Source organism: Haemaphysalis longicornis, unplaced genomic scaffold (genome assembly GCF_048455015.1).
Source record: "Haemaphysalis longicornis isolate Haplotype H1 unplaced genomic scaffold, Haemaphysalis longicornis Haplotype H1 scaffold_2, whole genome shotgun sequence".
Taxonomy (NCBI): Eukaryota; Metazoa; Arthropoda; class Arachnida; order Ixodida; family Ixodidae; genus Haemaphysalis; species Haemaphysalis longicornis.
The window spans coordinates 165283578-165306397 of record NW_027526295.1 but is presented as its reverse complement, the minus strand read 5'-3'; the positions used below and the strand labels follow the sequence as shown (position 1 = coordinate 165306397).

The 22820-nt window shown below is 44.1% G+C and overlaps 1 protein-coding gene across 3 annotated transcripts in view; it reads right to left on the bottom strand.

Annotated features, from left to right (window-relative positions):
• Positions 1-22820, bottom strand: part of LOC144169436 (uncharacterized) — a 63602-nt gene that overhangs the window by 20788 nt on the left and 19994 nt on the right. For 2 of the 3 annotated variants that reach the window (XM_077698587.1, XM_077698588.1), the window contains exons 2-5: positions 6880-7110; positions 6335-6376; positions 1093-1128; positions 371-426 (exon numbers count right to left, since the gene is read on the bottom strand). In XM_077698587.1, the coding sequence (XP_077554713.1) occupies positions 371-426; positions 1093-1128; positions 6335-6376; positions 6880-7110 (365 nt within the window). The remainder of the gene's footprint in view (positions 1-370; positions 427-1092; positions 1129-6334; positions 6377-6879; positions 7111-22820) is intronic. The other variant, XM_077698590.1, reaches the window with a different exon arrangement.

Below are 22820 nucleotides of genomic sequence, written 5' to 3'. Positions count from 1 at the left end.
ATTTTGCACAACGTTACCGACTTACTGTTCATATTTATTTCACACATGTACGCAAAGGGATTTCATTTCGCGCAAGGCGAGCCACAAGTTAAATTGCAAATTTAATAAAATGTGAACACAAGGCACACAGACATGCACTGCAACCTCCCTATGGGTTCGAAACAGCTCGTTTCAACTTTTTGTGGCTTGCGGGTGTGTCCGGCAATGTTGCCGTACATAGCTTCTATCACTTATGAGCCCGACTGGACAAATGCCTTACGGGAATAGCAGCAAGAAATCGCCAATTTGTTTTGTACTGCTCCCTTTAATGCAAATAACTCAAAGATTGCAGGTTACTGGATAAGGGCTGAGAAAAACAAAAACACAATACCTTGAACTCCAGGATGATCCTTTCTGTCTCAGGATTCTTGGCCTTTCCAGGAGCCTCTGTAGGAACAATATATAAGGATGCTGTCACAACAAGAAGCTGCATATGTGAAAATGGTACCGTGCCACTTCAGGTGATGATGCTGATGCTTCTAATGTATTTAGCAAACCAAACTAAATTAATGAATAAATGGCAACGACACGCACGCACGCACGCACACGCACGCTCGCGCACACACACACACACACACACACACACACACACACACACACACACACACACACACACACACACACACACACACACACACACACACACACACACACACACACACACACACACACACACACACACACACACACACACACACACACACACACACACACCGTGTAATGAACACTTTGTATCTGCGATGGTTATCCCCAGGCAAGTTTTGCACAGCTCATTAGCTGTGCAAAACTGGCCTGTGGATAACCGTGGACAACACTGCTTAGCTTAACATCTCTCAACGACATGCATGCATGCGTGTGCCACAAAACATTGTTTTAAATTGTGCAAACATGACACATTTGTGAAAAAATGCCAGACAGCAATTGCATAATCACAGCCTCATCTTTTTAAGAAGAGAAAAGAAAAGAAACCTTTATGGCAATCTTTCTTTTGCCAAAAAAGAGAGAAAGAAAGAAAGAAAGGGGGAATGCCAACGTTCACAGAAAAGCACACACCTTTCTTGCTAGTGTCTTTGGTTGGTTTGGTTCCATCTGGAATCCCAGCCATGCAAACAGCATGTGCACAGGTGAGAAAACCGTGTGAAGGTACTGGTACACTGCACCCGACACATGCACCTGTACTAACGCCTTCCGGCGTTACTGTGCCACCCGCTGCCAGTGTCGGCAGCGGCATCCAATAACGAAAATGCATAGGCCTGCAAGCATTACGGCGTTACGCTCAGCAATGCTGCTGCCACAGGGAGTTGACCTGAGCAACAACATCGCAGACACTCCCCATGATGACCCAAATGCTTACGCGAGGAGCTCTTGTGCCTCCGCCTGCCTACAGAAGGAAGAGAAGGTGGAAATATTGTGACGGGACACACTTTTCCGACACGCAGGTGCCAGTGTATAGCTCACTTGATTTTAACGCACTGACGCCAAAAGCTGTCTTGCCAATTTGGTTGCTCGCAAGCATTTCAGTGAGTACTTGAAAGGTGGGACGTCAATAATTGGAAGCATACGGACTTGCAAACAAGAAGAAAGTTGAGTGCTCCTGCAGTGCCACACACCACAATGCAAGCATAGTCAAAAGCATCCTCCACCTACTACTATAGAGCCCACAGGGCCCTCCGGACAACACAGTTTAGAGAGATCGACTACCACAAGAAATTTCATAAATGCAATCAATATAACAATAGCAGCAACACATATCAAAAGAGCACATATTTCAGTGCCCTTTCCCTTCTATTTTTCCCTCTCAAGCCATAGTGTGTGCAACAAAGTTCTCGTATAACCAGGCGGTGGGTGCTCACAGCTGAAGCAGGCTGATGCCTTGGCATCAAATCTGGCTTCAAAAAAGTTTTGCCAGCAGTTCCATCGGACTGTACCACTAAAGGACTTCTGTAAGCATCAGCAGCAAAGTGGCTCCCACAAACGCATACTTTGGCTTGCCCGAAGAGTCCAATGCACTGTGGCCATGCTCGCCGCAGTTCACAGTCTTGCGGCATTTGACGGGAAAACTTCCTTCGCTGCCTTTGCAACCGGTGACTGCACAGCGACGTCTTTGTGTATGCATAAGTAACAACTGTTGAAATGTGGTGGACAATCCGTGATCATGAAGCACGCAGGTTAACACTGTTCAAAAAGATGTTAGGACTGCTTTTTCCGCTTCAACGGGAAGTCTTCACTGAACAGCGCAGGGCATACTCACAGGATCTACTATGCGTGTCCATGTTTCGCGACGAGGTGTATAACAGGACAGTTAAAAAAAAAAGGGAGAAGCATACCTAGACGAACATGACAGTGCGTCAGTGCAATATAATTAATGCAATATAATTAATCAGAAGTGCACGTGTCAATGGGGCCCACCAACAGTGGGCAGATGATGCTCTCCCTCACCCAAGTGCATGAAAAACCCGTCTAATAAAGCAAGAATTCGTGCTCCGTGACGCATAAATGCAGTGACCACATGCTAACATGCAGAAACATGGTGGCTGTTCAAACACAAAGAAATCGAGCTCTGCAATAAAACTGTGAACTTTTCACTGTATGCACAAAAATTATAGATGAAACAAGTGCCCCTGACCATGTTGCCTAATGACTGTGCCATTTCTTTAGCTGTGTTCTAAGCGCGTTTCAGAAACCCCTTCAAGCTGTATCCAAAGGGTAGGCAAGATCATGCCATGTTCAACGCAGCGCTATGGCGTAGTCAGCCACAACGATTTTTGAAAATCTCGCTACGTGAGTACGTCCTAACGAAATTTGAATGTTGAAAAACAAAGCCTAACTACTAGTATAAACTACCAACTAGAAAAAGCACATCCAAGTTACCCGCTCCATACTTGCCAATTAACGTGCTTAGTGCTGTTTTTCATCGCCCATTAGCGCTTCTCTGCTGCAATTTCGCAATGCATGTTCCTCACTTTTATAAGGGCTGCGTAGTTCCATGCTTGCGTGTTAAAAAATAAACAAAGCAGGTGCCACGCACAGGCAGGAATCGACATAAAACGAAGCAGCAGCAAATGCATCGAGAAACATGAAATGTGGTGAGGAGCATTCAATGTCTCAATCCCACTCCACATGGTCAATCGAACCACCAGTTCTTGATGTGGACAGTGCCGAGTAGGAAGGGTGACAGCTAAGAAGACGCACATTGTAGGCACCTTCCATGAAGGCTGATTACCACTGTTCTGCTGGTTTTCAAAGTTCGACCTTAAAGGAGTACTGAAGCCAAATTTAGAGGCCTAAAAACGATAAAATTGGCTTCCGTAGTTTGTACAGATGCCTCACAGAAATTTTTGCAGCGATCTGAGGCTGGAATCACATCAAAAATTGATTTTAATTGTCCCGGCTGTGAGCTACCACAAATCGGCAGCACTAGCAAAATCGCTATCGGTGTGACGAAACGTCTTCTTGCATTTCTGGCCAGTTTAGGGCGACATCATGTAGTCGTTTTCAAAACCGGAAACGCGCTGTTGTTGTCAGTGGTTCATTTCGGCAGGCAGCGTGGGTGTGATACCCGTGATACTTCTGTGAGCAAGGCTTGCAAACTTTGCACACTTTGAGTTTTCAACGTCTCTGCTCTTCATTTTGTGTTCGGCGCATGGTGTTCCCCTGAACTGGTGCCAAATTTAACCTGTGTGGTGTCTTGGCTGAGCGGCCTGTGCGCGTCGCCGAGATCGCAAGTTCTGCTACGGCAAGCTCACGGAATGCGAAGTACTGCTCAGTGGAAGCCTGTCCGAGCAAATCAATGAACGGTGCCAAGATGCATTAATTCCCACATGACGACGCGCAGCGCAAAAACGTGGGCTGAGTTCGTGCGTGGCAGCGGCCGCAAGAACTGGTCGCTCAAGCTGGCGAGCAAAATTTGCTTGCTGCACTTATCGAATGGCTGCTACCTGCAGAGCCTGAAGTTGACGGAGGAGCTGCAGTACAAGCGGAGTGGAAACGATTAGGCAGTTTTAGAATAGGGGAACCCGGCGTTGGGGGCCCCAGAAGTTAGGGAAACCCCAATGCAACGCGCTCGCGCGTGGTGAGTTTTAGAAGAGGGGTGTCCCCAACAGCCCACAACCGGCTTGCGTTGCTTGGGTCGGCTCAGGTAATGGGAACTTTAGGCTTAGCATCATGGCGGATATTTGATCGCCGCTATCTGTGCAACTGCGAATGACAATCCCTAACAACTTTTCACAACCCTATCATTGCCCTTCTCGCATGTGGAACTTTATTTCCGCTATAATTGCCATTTGAGCGATCAGTGACCAAGACATCTGCCGTGGCCTGTTTTGATTCTTTCGCGGAGGTAGCGCCATCTTTCAAACACTCGCCGCACCGCATGCCGCGGTGCCCGGTCGGGCTGTCGAACCTCCACGGTCGGCCAGCATAGGCTTAGCATCGCGCCAGATATCTGATCGCCGCTTTTAAAATCACCGCTGATAACAATCCCTAGCACAATTTTTCACCACACTAGCATCTTCTTTCTTGCATGTGGAACTTCTTTTAATGATCACATTGATTTGGAAGAGCAGCGACAAGCTGTTGCTACTGCGGTCTGCGCCGGTTCGAGCCACAGCGATATTAAAAAACTCGGGTGGCAGCGACTTATCCGAGTCTGACGGTTCAGACAACATGTCGACTGCGAGGGCGAGTGCGCATTATGTGCAATAGTAGCAGACGAAGCGACAAACCTTCCTGACGTCATGGGTTGTTCATTGAAATTAGCAGCAGCAGATTTTGCGGCCACAAAACTGTGACGTAATGCTGTCCGGCCTGCATTTAAACAGCCGTTTAGCGCACGGCGACCGAATTTGAAACTGATTGGAATAAAAGCATTGTTGAAAGGTTCAATTTCCGTAATTACTGGGCCAATAGGTAGGTATTCTTTACAGCATAAAAACCAAAAGCGAGAAATTTAGTGTCAGTACTTGCGTTGCCTCGTTGTGGCTGTTGTCATAGCCAGGAATCACAGCCCCCAATAGGTAGGTATTCTTTACAGCATAAAAACCAAAAGCGAGAAATTTAGTGTCAGTACTTGTGTTGCCTCGTGGCTGTTGTCATAGCCAGGAATCACAGCCCCCACTCTTCCCGCGTACTGAACAAAACGCATGGCGAGAAAGTGTTTCATTTGTTTCAGAAACTCCCTGAATCTGTATTCAGAAATAGACATTATTGCCAGGTTGATGTAAAGGGTGGCCAAAATTATGTCCACGTCCCCATACTTGAATTGTGCAATGCCTGCATAGCCCACACCATCAGCGAGAATGGGCTGAGCAACTCTTTAGGCTGGCAACGAGAACTGAACAGGGCCGACTGAGAGATGCATGGCAGTCTCTTGGAAAACACTGCTTCGAAATGCTGAGGCAAGCACCATCTGGTGGTGGCGTAAGAAACCTGCATCGGAGAAATACCACAGAAGCAGCAGCAGCAGCAGCAGCGCTGGCAAAGCTGGGAGAATGTGCACAGAAAGCTGCGCTTCAAAAAAAAAAAAAAGGCCTACACAAAGATTTTTACCTGTACACCAAGAGAAAGGTACATTCAGCCTGCGAAGCAACCAAGTCATACCGTCTGAGCCTGAAGACCGAGGAAGGCACATATGCCTCTTCACACTGCCTCTCGATCCCAAAGACCGAGGAAAGCCCCTCGACACTGCGCAATTCCAGAGGAGAAGAATTCGTTTGCTTGTATTTAAATGCCCTTCCTGAAAACATTTTCAAATCCAATTAATTTATTCTCTGCGTTCCAGCCAGCACTTAGTGCAGCAAGCCAGCATTTTTCATTACTGCCATTATGAAATTGTGTTGCTGCTATTGAAACAATTGGGCCAGCCCAATGAAGCCCTGGGCTAAACCGTTTTTCGTAATTCTCATGTTTTCAGAATCTGCCTGTTATAGTATCTTTAACTGTGTTTTCTTACACCACTCATTTCCTACACAACCATGCCTCCTACACCACTCATTAAAGTGATGGTCCTTTTTCGGTTTCACCAATGGCCATGTTAGTACCTATGGTGTTTCAAAAAATACCTACTCAACTTGCGCCATGTTCTTCACTGGACGTCTACTTGTGGGGAAAGAGCTTTAACGCTTGAGAACCTCTTTTCAGTTGAGCCAGTTCCATCTATCAGTTCCCTCGCAAGGCTCCTTAGTTATGACACACAGGAAGACGACCTTACCACCAGTACCTTTCTTTACTGAAGTTCACGCACAATGTTCACTGCAAACCTTAAACACCCAAGTGACGCGTCCAATGCAGCACTCACCCTCGCTTGAGATGTGGTGGTGCTTTGAACTGGACCGGTTATCTGCAAGAAAGTTGATAAATGCTCATCTAAGTGCTTTGTTCCACACAGCTGTCAGCTAACCGAAATACAAAGGGCAATGCTCTCGCATCATAGCCTCAAGTCATGAATCTCCACGTCACCAGTGTCAAAGACCCCGGTGACCTTCAGTCTCGCTTTGATGCTCAACTAAAAAGAAGCCCCACAAGGCTGCCATTTCAGTTTAAGTTATCAGTACAGCAACAAAACTAATAAGCGCCCCGACTTTTTACCAGAGTTGGTTATCACTCTTATCAAATTTGTACGATAGGAACGGTGTTTAAAATTAAGAACCCTGAAAAACAAAAAGCAGCCGAACATGGTCACAATCAAGAATGATGGTGAAATAAGAGCAGTGCCACAAGACCTGTTTGGTATAAACAAAATGATCTAAGGAAGTTTTTAGACTTTGCCACAAGGATTGTTAACTATTCTGGTCTTGAGTACCTTACGAGAATCCCCCTGAACGTGACGTGCCCCCCACTCACGGAGGATGTCCTTGAGGCCTGAGGTGAAGTCAGAGGAGAAGACGGATCGCTCGGCCCAGATGGAAAAGACCCGGTCCACCTGCTTGGTGATGCGCTCGTCCCGGAACAGAGGTGTCTGCTCCGGCAGGATGTCGGCAAATGACTCGATGAATTGCTGCACGCCCTTGCGCTTGCCATTCTGCAGCACGTCGTTGGCCAGGTACAGCATGGTCAGCCGGTGCACGGGCTTGGCTGCACAAAGGAAGGAGGGACAGTGTAGTCCAATCAACTGGACAGGCACACGCTGCGGGCTCCGATTCACTACACTACGATTCACCACCCCTGGGCAGCACTGGAAAAGCTGCAGTCGACCACCCGGATTACCCATGGACTAGAGCACTGCACTGGCACGGGCTGACCTGAAAGCGTGAGCCCGGGCCGGCCTGCATCCTTGAGGGCCCGGGCCGGGTTCAAGCTTGAATTCATGAATGAGCCCAGCCGTTAACAATTCCGACGCGAAGTGTAGAAAAGAGCAGTAAAAGGTATGTTCTGAGTTCATTTTTACGCGATTCTTGATGTTAGTTGCACGCATTGTTTTAAAAATGTGTTTTGTTAGGTCTGATACACTATACTATAATTTTAATGAAATATTTCATGCATTGCATCAAGATTTTATATTTTTGTGTATAAAATACCAAAGATACGATTAGTACAAGGATTGCTCCAGCAGGAAAAGAATTAATTCAGACAACCTGCAGCTCTGCACTTATGTCTATGTACACATGTGTTTTAGATGTTACACCCATCGAAATGCGGCTGCCGTGGCCAGGAATCGAAGATGCTTGCTAGACAAACACCATTGCTGAGCAACTCCTACAGGTAAAACATTTCACTGCACATACATACTCGTCGATTGAAGCACGGAACGAAAAATTTCAGCAATACCAACTTCAGGCCGAGACAACCACGTGAAGTTGCCAAGAATCTGGTCATAAAATGTGATGGTGTCTCTCTCATGTAAGAATACGAGCCATTATTACACCAATGTGACCTGAACTGTAGAGGGTGGAAGCTGAAGTATGTGCACTTTTTAACCTTAATATTTTGAATTTCAGTTCATGACGTGCTGTACAGACTAGATGCCTGCTACGAAGTCGCTTAGCCAAATTTAATAAACAAATTTTCTTCGGCATCTAAACCCAGGCCTGGTCACACACACGCAGGTTGCCCCTAGGCTTAAAAATAAATGATCGGGCCTGGGCCGGGCCTGGACTTGATTCACCCAGGCTGGGCGGGCCCAGGCCAGGCTCCTTTATGGACGCCGGGACTTGGGCCGGGCCAGGGCTATGTGTTACGGGCCCAGGTTGGGCTTGGGTTTCACAAAGCGGGCTCGGGCTGGGCCCTGGCCTTAAAATCAGGCCCGTGCAGTGCTCTACCGTCGACTGTCTGCAGCAAGTGCAAGGCTGTAAGTTGAAGAACACCAATATGTACACTGTCAATGAAGGCAGTGGACACACTTTTATACACTATTTTAGAGACCATTATTGTTCACCAACTAAGCTCTGCACAAAGTTGTTGAGTTGAAGCACAGTTTTGAGTGTGTGGGCATTTAAACTCCCGATTTTAAAGCTACGTAGATATTCTAAAGGCTGCTTACATCCCAGTAATTTTTTTAGCAGTGTGTACAACCGAAACTGAACCGAACCAAAAACCGGAACCAAACCAGCATTTTTGTCAGTATTTCGCAGTATTTCGAATGCACCAGAACCCGAACCCGAACCATTATTTTTCCAGCCCATTGAACCCAACTTGGAATTGAACTTTTCATGAAAAGATGGGTTACCGGTTCACGTTGAAACAGGTCGGCAATCTGCGGTTGATCATGCGCAGTCAGTGCCATTCGGAGCTTATGTCTTGCACGCACCATCAACTTCGCAACTTCTCATGCACTTTCCCCTTCAGATTTGTCACAACACTACTAACGCCCTCTTCATTGATAGTGTTGTGGAAAGGTTGTGTTGGTAGGAAAGGTATGTGCAGTAATGTTGCAAAGGTATGCTGCTGCTGGTAGAGTGAGTGTAGTGCAAGGACGAGCAAATGAAATGCCGCACTGTCGGCCCTTGCTGCGAGTGCGTAATGATAATAGGTACACAAGACTGCTGCACTGCGCAATGGCGAAGGACAAAACCTGAAATGTGCATACTTGTTGCATTTCATACTTTTCTTTAAAAAGGTGGCACACCTGGAGAGTGCAAATACTTGAGAAGTGTGACCCTCAAAAGCTGCTCAGAGGGTGACTGACCAACCACAAGAATGCAGGTTTGACCATTGCACCCAGCTGCCATTTTTCTAATGTAGGTAAATGAAAAGCGAAAACTTCCATGCGTGGAGGGACAAACAATCTTATTCATAGGTAGCATTTACGTGGCTGCTGTAGGATTACTTTTCTTATGCTACAACTGATGAAGAAAAATACACCTCTGGGATTTAAACATGTCCCGTGCTAACGCATGGGGGGGGGGGACTCAACAGTACCCAGGCCTAACTCTAGCAGCTTAACATTAAGGGTGATGGATGATTCCAGAGAGGAGATTCCAATTTCAACAAAACAAAAAAAGGAAGCAGAAGAAAGTGTATCCCAGGGACAGCTATGACCCATGTTAGTCTTAAGTAGTCCTTGGAACAACATAAGGGCTGGGCGGTAAAGTAGCCGGTAAATTGTCACCACTTTATTTGTTTTATTTAAATATCTAGCCCAATTGCTAATATCTCGCCTATCTGGGAAACACAGTATTTCGAATGCACCAGAATCGTATTAATTTTCATGGTCGCTTTTAACCACAAAACATTTTTTTCAGACTTCACTAATAACATGACTCACTGAACCGGTTTGCGAAGCCGATTTGGGTTGCGATTTAGTCGAAACGGAACCGAACCGGAACAAAATGAATTCACCCGAACCTAAACCGTAACCGAACCAGTATTTTTTTCGGTTTGACACACTGGTTTCTGGAGTCCCATTGAATTCACGCCTTGGAGATGAATGATGTTCCCTTTAAAATCATGCTCAGTGCTTGATACCTGTTATAATGGTGCAATGGATAGACTGGGCACGGCACTTCTGAGCATGAGGTTCAGTGTGCGATTCCTGTATGTGGAAGGCATTTTTCTCATAGAAGGAAAAACAAAAACGTTCATGTTAGCAAGATTTGTTGACATTTTCCCCTTCCTTGTCAGGTTTGAAAAATCATTGACTGCTCTAGCGAATATGTTTTAGCACGATAAGAAAAGAAATGAACATTTACAGATTTTTATTTCTATTTATTTTATTTGGACAGTACTGCAGGTCAGAACTAGGCCCAAGCAGGAGTGGAAAGATGAATACATAGCATATCAAGCAAATGTAATCGTACAATTTCTATTTATAACGAGCATTTATAAGTGTTTGTGTGGGCGAAGAAGGGGCTAAATTTAAAAGGGTGGTATTGTGGCAGGCCAGGAGGAAAGAGGGGTCAGATATATTGATGGGTCAATGTGAAGTTTGCGGTTCCAAAGATCTGCAAGAAATTTTAATCGGTTGCTTCTTCGGGATTCCAGCGTTGAAATTCCATTCTGCATGAGTGTGGTAGAGGAATCATGTCTCTGATAGTGGTTATAAATAAACCGAACAGGTTGCCTTTGAATTTGTTCGAGCTTGCCAATATCCTTTTTTGTATGAGGGTCCCCAACCACTGAAGCGTACTTAAGGCGCAATGGTGGTATTGTGGCAGGCCAGGAGGAAAGAGGGGTCAGATATATTGATGGGTCAATGTGAAGTTTGCGGTTCCAAAGATCTGCAAGAAATTTTAATCGGTTGCTTCTTCGGGATTCCAGCGTTGAAATTCCATTCTGCATGAGTGTGGTAGAGGAATCATGTCTCTGATAGTGGTTATAAATAAACCGAACAGGTTGCCTTTGAATTTGTTCGAGCTTGCCAATATCCTTTTTTGTATGAGGGTCCCCAACCACTGAAGCGTACTTAAGGCGCAATCGGATTAATGTATTGTAAGCAAGTGTTGTAGGCAAGTGTTTAAGTTTATGTTTTAAGAGTTCTAGCTTCCTTAGCCGCAGCACAAATATTATAAAAGTGAGCCAATCAGGACAGATTGCCAGTAATTGTCCCACTAATGTATTTAAAGCTATTTGTTAAACTAACAGGAGCACTGTTAATTGTGTACTGATATTCAAGAAGGTTCTTTTTGTTAGTTATAAGCATGACCACTGTTTTATTGGGGTTTAGTGTCATGCCCCACAGGTTGTATCATGTGAACACGGCATCGCAACTTTCGTTTAAAGAGACCTGATTGTTAACATTTTTAATACTTTTGAACAGCAAGCAGTCATCTGAAAATAGGCAAATATTTACGTCCTGGTTTATACAAGTTGTTATATCATTATTATAAATGAGGAACAGTAGCGGCCTGAGTACACTTCCTTGCGGGATGCCGAACATAACCGGGAGGGTATCAGAGTGAAAGTCATTTAAATAAACGAATTGTTTGCACAGTTCGGGGTACTATATAATCCATTTCACAACAGAGCAAGGAAAACCGAGTTTGTTTAGTTTAAATATCAGTCCGGAGTGACAGTTTTTGTTGAAGGCTTTACTAAAGTCAAGGAATGTTACGTCAATTTGGCCTGATGCATCAATCACATAAAACAAAGAAATGAATAGTGGAAATTAATTGAGTGGTGCAGGACAAGCCCTTGCAGAACCCGTGCTGGGAGTGGAAAAGAATGTTGCACTTATCTAGGAAATCAACTATGTAGTCAGCAATTATGTGCTCCATGAGCTTACAAGAAGATATCGGCCAGAAATTTATAAAATATTAAGCAATGCATTATTGCATTTTAAAACACCAGTACAACACGAACGACGTGCCAGTCTGAAGGGAAAGGGACAATGCCAATTAAAAAAGATGAACGAAAAACAGCAACCAGGAAACGAGCTAATGATTCAGCGTAGCAGCACAGAAAAGCAGACGTTTTGATTTGGCATGGAATAGTGCTTCACAGGAATATGCCAGTGAAAACGGCCATATAGTTGCCATAATCTGCAAGCACCTTATGCAAAAGTATGTAATTACATCTTGCAAATATAGTGTAATTAGTATTTCTAATGATTATAAATGTTGAGGCTATCAATGTGAACGTTGTGATTAACAAGTTTGCACAATTACTAATTCACTAGAAGACAGCAATGAGAGACCAGTTGCAAATGAGACAGGAATGAGCTAGAGGCCATGATCCTAATGGCTTAATTCTCGAGACACTAAAGTTGACTTAAATACATGTATTTTCCCAGCCTGACTAGCAATAAGGGATACAACAGCTAATTTGGCTTTCCCAATAAGGTTTTCATGAAATTCTCACTAAAACTGCATTCTGCCAATTTTTTCCAGTCTTTTACTGTATGTGGAAAGTACGAAAATTTAGAAGTTTCTGCTCAGGCAAGGTATGGGGGTAAACTATGCCTTTGTGTTTGCCATGTTTTCCTAGTGCCTAGTGGACTAATAAATAGCAGGGGTGATAATCCAGTCTTACAGCTAATTAGTGATTCTAAAAAAGCTAAGTGGGCAGTTTGAAATGCGTAGTGGTTGGGTTTTGTTCAGTGCCATAATACTTGACGGAGAATCAGTTCTTTTACATTTATTGTAAACAAAATGAATGGCCCTTCTCTGCACCTTCTCCAATTCGTTAACGTTTTTGTTTGTGTACGGGTCCCAAACTACCGCTGCATACTCTAGTTTAGGCCTAATTATGGAACTGTATGCTAAAAGTTAATGTTACTGGGTGTGCCTTCTAAGCTTATGCCATAAAAGACCGAGTTTTTCCAGTGCCAATGAAGTTACATGCTGAAGGTGGTCATTCCAATCCAATATAGAGTTGATTATAACACCCAAGTATTAAAACTGCTAACCTTTTCGATTAAGGTGATTTTAATTTTGCACATAAAAAGCAGTGGATTTTGTTTTTCGGTAATACGAAAAAGAACCATTTTTTAGAGCTAATTTTCATGCTCCATTTGTCACACAAAGAGGAAGTGTAATGAAGTCTTATTTAGCTGATGCTGGTCAGTAGCAGACTGCACTTTCGTATAAATTATGATATCATCTGCAAACATCCCAATATCCACCGTATAACTAACCACAGAGACTAAATCGTCAACATACAACAAAAAAAGCAGGGGCCCCAGCACACTTCCTTGGGGGACACCTGATGTCACTGCTAAAGAAGAGGAACATGCCCCATCGATATCTACAAATTGCGTTCAATCTTTTAAATATGTATTAATACATATCTAAGACAGAAATACATATCTAAGACAGAACTAAAAGTGTGAACGGTTGTCACCAACTGCGTAACGGTAGAAAATCTCTAAAGCCATGTTGCAAAGGACCCTATTTTTTTTGTCAGTACATTAAGGATATAATTCGCTATAATATGTTCAATGATCTTGAAAATGCAGCATGTTAAGGATTAAAATTAAAGATTAAGGATTAAAGATTAAGACACCAAAAAAGTGCCAAATCTTTCGAATAAAAACAAACCTGTATTTTGTCTTCATAGCGAACTAGTAGCTAAACTTTTTTGAGCATATGCATATAAAAGTCAACACTTTATTCAGCCAAAAATTTAGGACTCCAACCTCAAGTCATGGATACTACTCAAGATAGGACAAGCAGCATGCCTTTATTTCTTTTTTTTTTTTTCTCGCTCAAGGCCACCATACAAGGGGGCAAAGTAGGGGGCGAGAGCTCGACAGACATGTTCTGCTTCGAGAAAATTTAACCGCGCTGAATTGCACAAAGTGCATGAATGCACTCTGACAAGTGGAGCTCAGAAAAAAGGTTATCAAAAAAGGTTACCAAACACTAGTTCTAGATGCTGATTGCCACGTGGCTTAAAAACTTTTCTAGGGCCATCATTTGTAGACAAACACTGAACTAGTCAAAAAAATATTCGTACCAAAAAAATAAAAAAGGAGCCCCTGTACAGCCTAGCTAGAACAGAGGAATGCTCTTCTATTTGCTGCAGGGCTAGCGCATTTAAAAAAAAAAAAAAAACGGAAATCTATTATTGGTGATGTTGCAAGCTGCTCGTAAAGTTTTAGCACCTTCAGATGCATGCGCTTTAAGCCATAAAAGTACTATTTGTTTCCTTGTATTTACTCTAGCCTCCAAACTGACTCTACTTGTTTGCATGCCAGCACATTGTGCATAGCTTGTAGAGTTAATAAAATAAAGGGTGCTTAAATGCATTCCCAAATGGATACTACAGTGTTGTATGGTCACTATATCGTTTTGCTTTTCCTTCCCAAAAGATCGCTTCACACCAAATCACAAAATGAAGGCCGCAGAGCTTAATGTGATGTCCAAATAAGGCACATGTCAACAAGCTTCCAGTCAGCCTTAGCAACAAGACATTCTGAATTCAACGAGGCTATCCGAATGGTGGCTTTAAAGGGACACTGAAGTGATTTGTAAACAATGCGGGATTACGAGCGCAAACTGTAGTCCGGAGTCCCTGGGCCCTGTTTCGACCACTCTGTGCGCGTTTACGCGAATTTATTTAGTAGAAAAATCAATTCGAAAATGCTGTCCTCCTCTCTTTACGCTCGCCCATTTTCTGTGGCGTTTTCGTGTGACGTCAGCAGGAGAGGAGCTGACAATTGGCTGCGCTACTGCACGGCTCGCCGACCTTCCGCGACCGAGTCAGTCGGCCCACCGTTTAGTCCGCCGGCCGCCAACGGGTCGTCGCAATTCGCTCGATCAGTTGAAACTAAGCCACAACACGTTTGGGAATGGAAGAATGCGCCTTTATCTACTTCGTTAGTTTGTACACTGTATCTAGCTCCAAGTCAAGGTCGCTTCACACAAGCGCTGCACAAGCGCACATGCGACGCTTCGCTGACTGGTACGCCAGTAGGAAAATATAAGGCCTCTTGAAGGGGGAGAAGAGTGAGCGAAGTCAATATAGGTACTAAGGAAATAAAATCAACTGATATTTTTACCGTACAGCGTAAAACTAGGGTGCGGGAAGCACTTTTTTTGCGCTGGGCAAACAAGCAGAGCGGTCAGCAGCACGACTACGCATCTGCGAACGCTTTCCCGTCTACGAAATGCAATTGCTGGACGTGAGCTATTGTGGAAACTCGGGGGACGCTTACTGCACGAGCGCAATACAACAAATAGTCACCTAAGCTGTTTGAAATACGAAAACTAAATAAAAGTGTAAACTGGTTATACATTATATACACCTTATCTTTCCCATCACCGCCAGCGGCCCCCTGTGGCCTAGTCGTCTGAGGTGCTAGGTATATCCTCGCAAGTGTTTTGCCAGTCACGAGTTCGAATCGCCGCAGGTACATGCTTTTTTTTTTATGAGTTAACTTTTTGTTTTTCGCCGATGTTTTCTATACTGAGTTCACCTTTTTTTTGGGCCGCAACGTTCGTTGCTCCACGAACTAGTCCACAGAACTCGCGCAGGCTGGCACTGCCGCGCTAGCGAGTTCTCGTTGGCGTGCTGTTGCCATAAGCACCGACTGCTTGCGGGCAGTGGGCACAGGCCAGAATCAACAGACCCTTGGCCTGGTGCGAACACGCTTTTTACGATACAGGCATGAGCGAGGCAAGCTCCAAATATGGGGGAAAAGCGCATGCATTTGAGCGTCTGCGGGGACGCGGAGGGCGTTCATCCACTGCGTAGGCCTCAGATAGTGAATGCTATGATTCCAAGCCGTCCTGGGAGGCTTATCTTATGCATTTTACAGCCGTAAACATGGCAGAAGCGCGGTACTACGATAACTGGGATATTGAGAATGCCCATCCAACGACGCCATCGAATGTCAAACATGTTGTTTTACAGACCGAAACCGAAACTTGTTTGATTGCTAACCTTGGGCATCGTCCAATCACGGCGCCCCCTCCTCCCAACGTCACAGCTTAGTTTGTGCGGCCGCCGCAAACCGCGCATGGTAGTTTTTCTTCTTTCGCGCTTTGTAAAATAATTACCGATTTGTCAACCGGATAAACGATGAAAAGTGTGCTAATTTGAGCCAGTCTACACAGTGCAAGCAAAAACGGGAGCTTGACAAATTCACTTCAGTGTCCCTTTAAACCAGGCCATAAAAACGCTACCAAGTTTTAATCAAGAGCCCATGCTTTTCTGCTTCCACAATTCCACATCTTTGCTCAAGGCCGGCAACATGACAAGAAGAAATTCCCCAGAAGCAACTTGCACCAATTGGCTATGCTATTTCGCTATTTAAGTGGCTTTAACAAAACCTTCGTTCAATACAGTGACAAAAGCAGGACGTCTTGAATTGTGCTTCTGGATAGGTTTGGTGATAACAGTGTTTCATGGAAACATAGCATCTATTTTCCTGCATACAGGTGCACCTAGCCTGAGAGAGACCAATGGGACAGAATGCTTGCAAGGCGATGCGGCGAAACAGCGTCTGATTACGAATTACTGACCTAAACTGTGGCGTTAGCATTTACCACCCCATTACAAAGTGGGGCATCACGTGGCCCTTGATAAACAAGCATGCAATAACCCTGTCACGTGGCAAATGTAATGACATTTAGAATGAATCATGTTCGCCGTTAATGCCATTCGGTCTTTGCCATACGGGTCTACAAAGCAAAATACAGTCGAACCTTGTTAATTCAAAATCGCATAATTCGAACCAACGGATAATTCAAACTGGTCCATTGGTCCCGGCAAAGCGCCGTATATTTGAACGGGGGAAAATTCTTGCTAATTTGAACCTGAAACACGTGTCACGGTTAATTCAAACAATACTGCCTGTCCGCACAGACTACTTTTCGTGAAATTCGAGGCCAAAGGCCAAAGTTCAGTGCGTCACTAGCCTTGTAAGCATGGGAACAGGCCCACTCGTCGCAGCCAACTTGTAATAGGAAAACTGGTCCTAGGTGAACTGGTCAAAGCGGGCACCTGGTTCTAGGCGATCTCTTAATAAAATGGTAGCACTGACCTTCTTGTTCTCGGAAATTTCATCTCGCAGTTCCACTTTAGGCGGATGTCGAGAAGGGAGAAAGGGTGGGGGAGAGTTGGGTGGCTTCAACCTGACAATTGTTCCCAGGTTGACGTCTTCGTAGTTCGCGGGTTGGCTTCTCATTTTGTTTGTTTGCAGGTGGTGGTTGAGATTAACTGTTCGGTTTTAAAACAACTTTAGCTTTCCCTTTCTTATTTTTCTTCCCCTTGCCAAAAATATGTCACACTTTGGGGAAGGCGGGTCGACTGTTTGATCCAATCTTCACGTTCACTCCTTTCATTATAGCACCCTTGTTGCCCAGAAAACATTTTTCTTAATTTTTACGTTATCTGTTGAAGGTTCTTAAGACAGCATGGCCGGGTCTTCACCTTCAGCGTTTGAAGCACTAGTTAGTCGAGCTTCAGGAAGTGATACATTCATGTTTGGGAGCGTTGACACTGTGTTTAGCACATGGGAGCGTGCACGACCAAAGTGAGGTGGGATATGCAGGACGGGTTTAAGAGCAGAGGTCCGCAGCCTTCGAACAGCTAACAACAGCGCCATGGTCTGTTTAAAAAGAGTGTAAGCAGAAAAATGCTATTAGCATTTGCTAATAAACTTAATTACTACTACTGTGTATATATGTGTCATTGTAATAACACAAATATTGAAACGAAATTGACCCCAATGAGCTACTGATGACAATGATCGTTGGTCAGAAGAGATAAAAAACAAAAAAAAAATCAAAATATTAAAACCGAAAATGAAGAACCAAATCGTAAACATCTACCCAATACAGCGGAATCACCCGAGTACCTAAAAATACAAGTGTAAAATTAAAAAAGAAAAAGAGAGAATGAACAAAAACAAAACTAATATTGTGGCCTCTCAACCAACAAAATACGCCATCTGGTATGCCATAATCCTCCAAGGCCAACATGGAAACATAAGGTTGGTGTATCGAAGAAGGGGTGTGGAAGAATGTTTACGCATACTAGGAGAATTATACGAATTCCTGTATTTTTTCACTTTAATATGATTGACCAACAACATAAATTGCGTTGAGATGGGTAAGTGTGTCCAGCTGCCCTAGGTTACAAGTTCTCTCATTGCGAGATGGCCTAGGACGACTTGCCCTATTTGACGAGTTCACCAACGACGAGTTGGCTGAGACAAGCTCACACGTGACGAGTTCTCCTAGACCCCCTAAGCGTGCCTATACCGTAACCACGTGCTCACTCCACGTACACTGGAACAGCTGGCATAAACCCCGCGGCCTCGCTTCAAGCGCTTGTGGGGGTGCGCACCTTTTCTTTTTGCTTCGGGCACTGCCTTTTTTTCTTTTTTACTTTCACAGCACATAATTATTGAAAGTGCACTACGAAAGATGTGTAATACTGTCTGCTTTATCAAGCATGCGTTTCTGATACTGGTAGTGTGCACCGTACTGCCAATCAAAGGGACCCCCGCTAGTTCGACCTCCGGCAAATTCGAACAGATTTTTTATCCCCTCAGAGTTTAAATTAACGAGGTTCGATTGCAAATGTAATTCGATGATGAACGCAGTGACGATTAGTAAGCTTGTAGAATTTCAATTAATGTAAATACACCCATATTTTTTTACATTAAAAAAATGAACCTTTTTTCTAGAGCAAAAAAAAAAAGTGTGTTACTGTTCTAGGTGGCAGTGGACATCACAAGCTGGGACAAGTAAGCAAAAAAATCGGAATCTGTGTAGCAGTGAACATGGCGAGGCTTGGAAAAGGCAGGCGAAGGTGTTGTCTGCCTTCCTTTGTCTTCTATTCTATATAATAACAACATATAGAAAAAAATATTTATTTACTTATAGCTTTAGACCCAGTACTCCTCGGTTTATTATATTAAACTTACATGTTTAGCGACATGCCATTACTGTTGAGGTTGCTCATTTGATTTGGAAGCTAATGTGATTGCGCTCCGCGAATTCATTCAATCACTGAATGCATTCAACTCGAATTTCATTCAGCATTCTCATTAGCACCAAACCAATGCCGTAACTGCTAATCTCATTTCGTCTAAATGCCATTACATTTGCCATGCAACACGGGTATAAGTCAATGAATGAATGAAGATGTTAAGCACTGTAAATGTCTTTGCTAACCAATATTTAAAATGACCTTCAGCTTTCTTCTAAACCAACACTATGATTGCAGCGACACCATGTATAATATTTTCATCTTCAAATAAATAAAGGAAGATTTCGACTCCAGTATAATTTCTGCAATACCAATAAATGTCAGTCGCAACATACTTTGCCACGTGTCAGTCACCAATTTTAGGCAGCCTAATTTGGAATAATTCGAGATGCCATCAATCCATTCTTTCCTGAACAAGAAATGTCTTAGCTGTGGTTTGCTGAATAACTATAATTTACTTTACACAAGTACTTCAACTGAAGTGGTTGTTCTCTTCTTTTCAGTGCCTGATGTGCAGTTTTTTTTTTCTTTTTATCTAGTGGTTCTTCAAGTTACCCGTAAGGCCCTGTACAATCCTGGGGATACTACAAACACTGTTTTTATGCCTGCAAAGGCTACACTCAGCTTAGAATCACCACGGTGGCTCAGTGGCTAAGGCGTTGTGCTGGTGAGCACGAGGACGTGGGTTCGATTCCCGGCCGTGGCAGCCGCTTTTCTGATGGAGGCGATAAGCAAAAACGCCCGTGTGTATGAGATTTCGACACATATTAAAGATCCCCAGGTGGTCAAAATTAATCCGGAGTCCTCCACTACGGCGCGCCGCATCACCTGCGTTGCGTCGGTGCGAGCAAGCCTACATTCAGTGCTGCCACTGTAAAACCAACAAAACGCCCCAGTAACTGGAAATGAACCTAACCTGTCACTGTTGCACTGCTCCATGCCTTAATTTTTCGTACCTCCTTTTAGGGAGGTTCAAAGACAAAATAAACTGAAATTTCAAACCGCTTGTCCATTTTTCTCGAAATGCTTGAGGCTCATTTACGTTTGTGTCCTCCATACGCATCCTCATGCAACTACGAAGCCTTCACAGCTTTAATATCTCACAATTCAAGCCATCCTGTTGTCCATGATATACTAAATCCAACCCCTGCACTGGAACAATACAAACATACGCATCGACTAAGTACCTGATCCTCAGTCGTCTACCACCACTTGCTCGCACATGTCCTCCATACGCATCCTCATGCAACTACGAAGCCTTCACAGCTTTAATATCTCACAATTCAAGCCATCCTGTTGTCCATGATATACTAAATCCAACCCCTGCACTGGAACAATACAAACATACGCATCGACTAAGTACCTGATCCTCAGTCGTCTACCACCACTTGCTCGCACATGCGAAACCTTCATTATCAAGTTCCTCGCAAATGCAACCTATACAACCAAAACACATCGCAAGTGTTATACCTCCCCCCCCCCATCTTCCCCTTGATATCTTTACTGCCATGCAACCACACCATCGGACCTTGCACACTGCACACCTTGATTGGTGGCGCTTAGCTTTTGCCAGACACCATACATTTACATCCTCCGATCACAGCCCGATCTACAACAAAATGATGTACAGTTATACCTGGATGTAACGAACCTCTATGTAACGAATTCCTGGATTTAGCGAAGTTTTTCAATTCCCCAATGCCAGTACCCTTGAAGCCCATGTGTTTGTGACCTCTATGTATTGAGAGCGTTGCGACATTAGACCTCATGTAACGAAATCGCCATGCCGATGAGTGATTGTTCTTTGCACTTTTTCTGACAATCGGCTGGAGAAATGCACTAATTTAGCTAATTTCGCCAGCACCACAAACTACTGTGCATTTCCACGCATGAGTGACCACAAACTACTGTGCATTTCCACGCATGAGTGCGGTGTCATTTAGGTGCTAAAGGCCTGCCTATCGGTGTGTAGTCACGCGTCTCAACTGCTATCTGTAGTGTCGGTACGTTGGTGATGAGTTCTGCTGCCAGAAGACGAAAAGTTTTGTCTTTTCAACACAAGCCTGCAATTTCACATTCCGTCTCCGCCAGCAAGAAAGAAGGACGTCGCCACCCGTTACAGTATCCCAGCTAGCACCCTCTAACCAATTTTGAGTGCAGAAAAGAGCATCAAGTTCATCAAATTCACAAAAAGGTGCCCTTTCAGAATAAGTTTGGTACTTGAAAAGCGTTAAGGCACCGAAAAGTGTCAAAGGGCAAAAGTGATGCAAAAGTTACGTTTGTGAACACAGGGGTTCACAGTGACCCTGCTTCTCTGTAGTGCCGTGTAGTGACTAAGCTCGTGGGAAAGCAGCTGGTGCAACTCATGCAGTTTTCACCGTAAAATAAACCCTTGAACAGTGAGCCTAGCACCTGACACCGTACCTTATGTCTAGCATTTTGGTTTTGTTTCTGCTTCACTCGCGCGAGGTTGAACTCGAAACCTGCATGTAACAAAAATTTGCGAAATTCTGTCAACGTCGTTATATCCAGGCCCAATGGTACAACTGTTGTACAATGGTACAAGGGTACCTGGAATTAAAGCTTACTCAATTAAAAGCGGTCTCACATGGCTTGTTTGTGTGGTTCCTCCACCAGATGTAGCTGTACCAAACTACCAAAGATGCACAGAACTACTTACTCTACTGCTGATACCAAGAGCTGGCCTAACTGCAGATACCCGGAACTGACCCACTCATTCAACGAAATGAGCATTTAGAAACTACAGTAGAACCTCGATAAACGAAAATCGCTTAAACGGAATTGCCGCTTAAACGGAACAGTAGCCAGTAAGTTGGTTGTTTTTGTATTCAGATAACGTAAAAAAACTCTCGGTAATCGGAACTAAAGTTTCCACGTCACCGTTTAAACGGAACCAGAAATGGAACTGCCTTTTTACGGTTCCGGCTGTTTCGTGATTGTTTTTTTTTTCTCCCTCCTCGTAAGCCTCGTCTCGTTAGCGGTCAGCCGTGTTAGTGCAATAAATGCAACATCGCAGCTCTTGTTCCAGTCGTATGGTCTCGATTTAAGAAGCCGAGATTACGGGGCTTTGCTCCCATTGCCTCGTTCGTGCCATCGTGGTGCTATTCGCGCTTCACTACCGCGTTGCCGTCTTCTACATTCGGTGGCTCGTAAGCACTCGCGAAGTTGAGGCCTCTAGCCTCCATGAAGATGCGATTGCAAGGTTTCAAACAAACATATTTGATGTATTTGATGCTCAGGGACTCATTGTTGCCAAATTAACTTTGTGAGTGCTGTGCCTAAACCTCTTTTAGTTTTCATGCTTTATGAAAAACTATCAGTTGCATTCACCTTCTGATGCTTCGAGTTCCATGAAATGGTATTGATAGTGTGTACGCACATAAATTTGTGCTTTCATACATCGATCTCAGTAAACGGAACTCCTGTTAAACGGAACTAATTTTTTCGGTCTCTTGAAGTTCCGTTTATCGAGAGTCTACTATACCAGCATTTAATTTCCTTTCCCCCCCCACTCTTTTCTTTCACTGTGACGAGTGGTCCTCCTTTCGAGGTTCTACTACTACTACTACTACTACTACTACTACTACTACTACTACTACTACTACTACTTACATAGATGAAAAAAAAGGGGGGAGGGGGGGGGGCAGTCTCGATTTCGGTATGAACCAGAGGCTTTCTTGCACAGCTCCGAGACTGCAAAAAAGCCAACGCGATTGCGCACGCCATTCTGCGAGGCCAAATGATGCGCGTATGTGGGGGCGAAGCCAACTTTTTTCAAGGGTCGAAGCATGTTAGTAGTTCAGGCTGGCGGCGTCTGCTGTCGTCGTCTCATGTCGTCATGATAAATTAAGTTGTCAAATGATGGGGAAAAAACAAGTGTATAATGAATAAAACCGGTTCAATATAAAATAACATGATCTAAATTAATTTAAATTACGAGAATAATC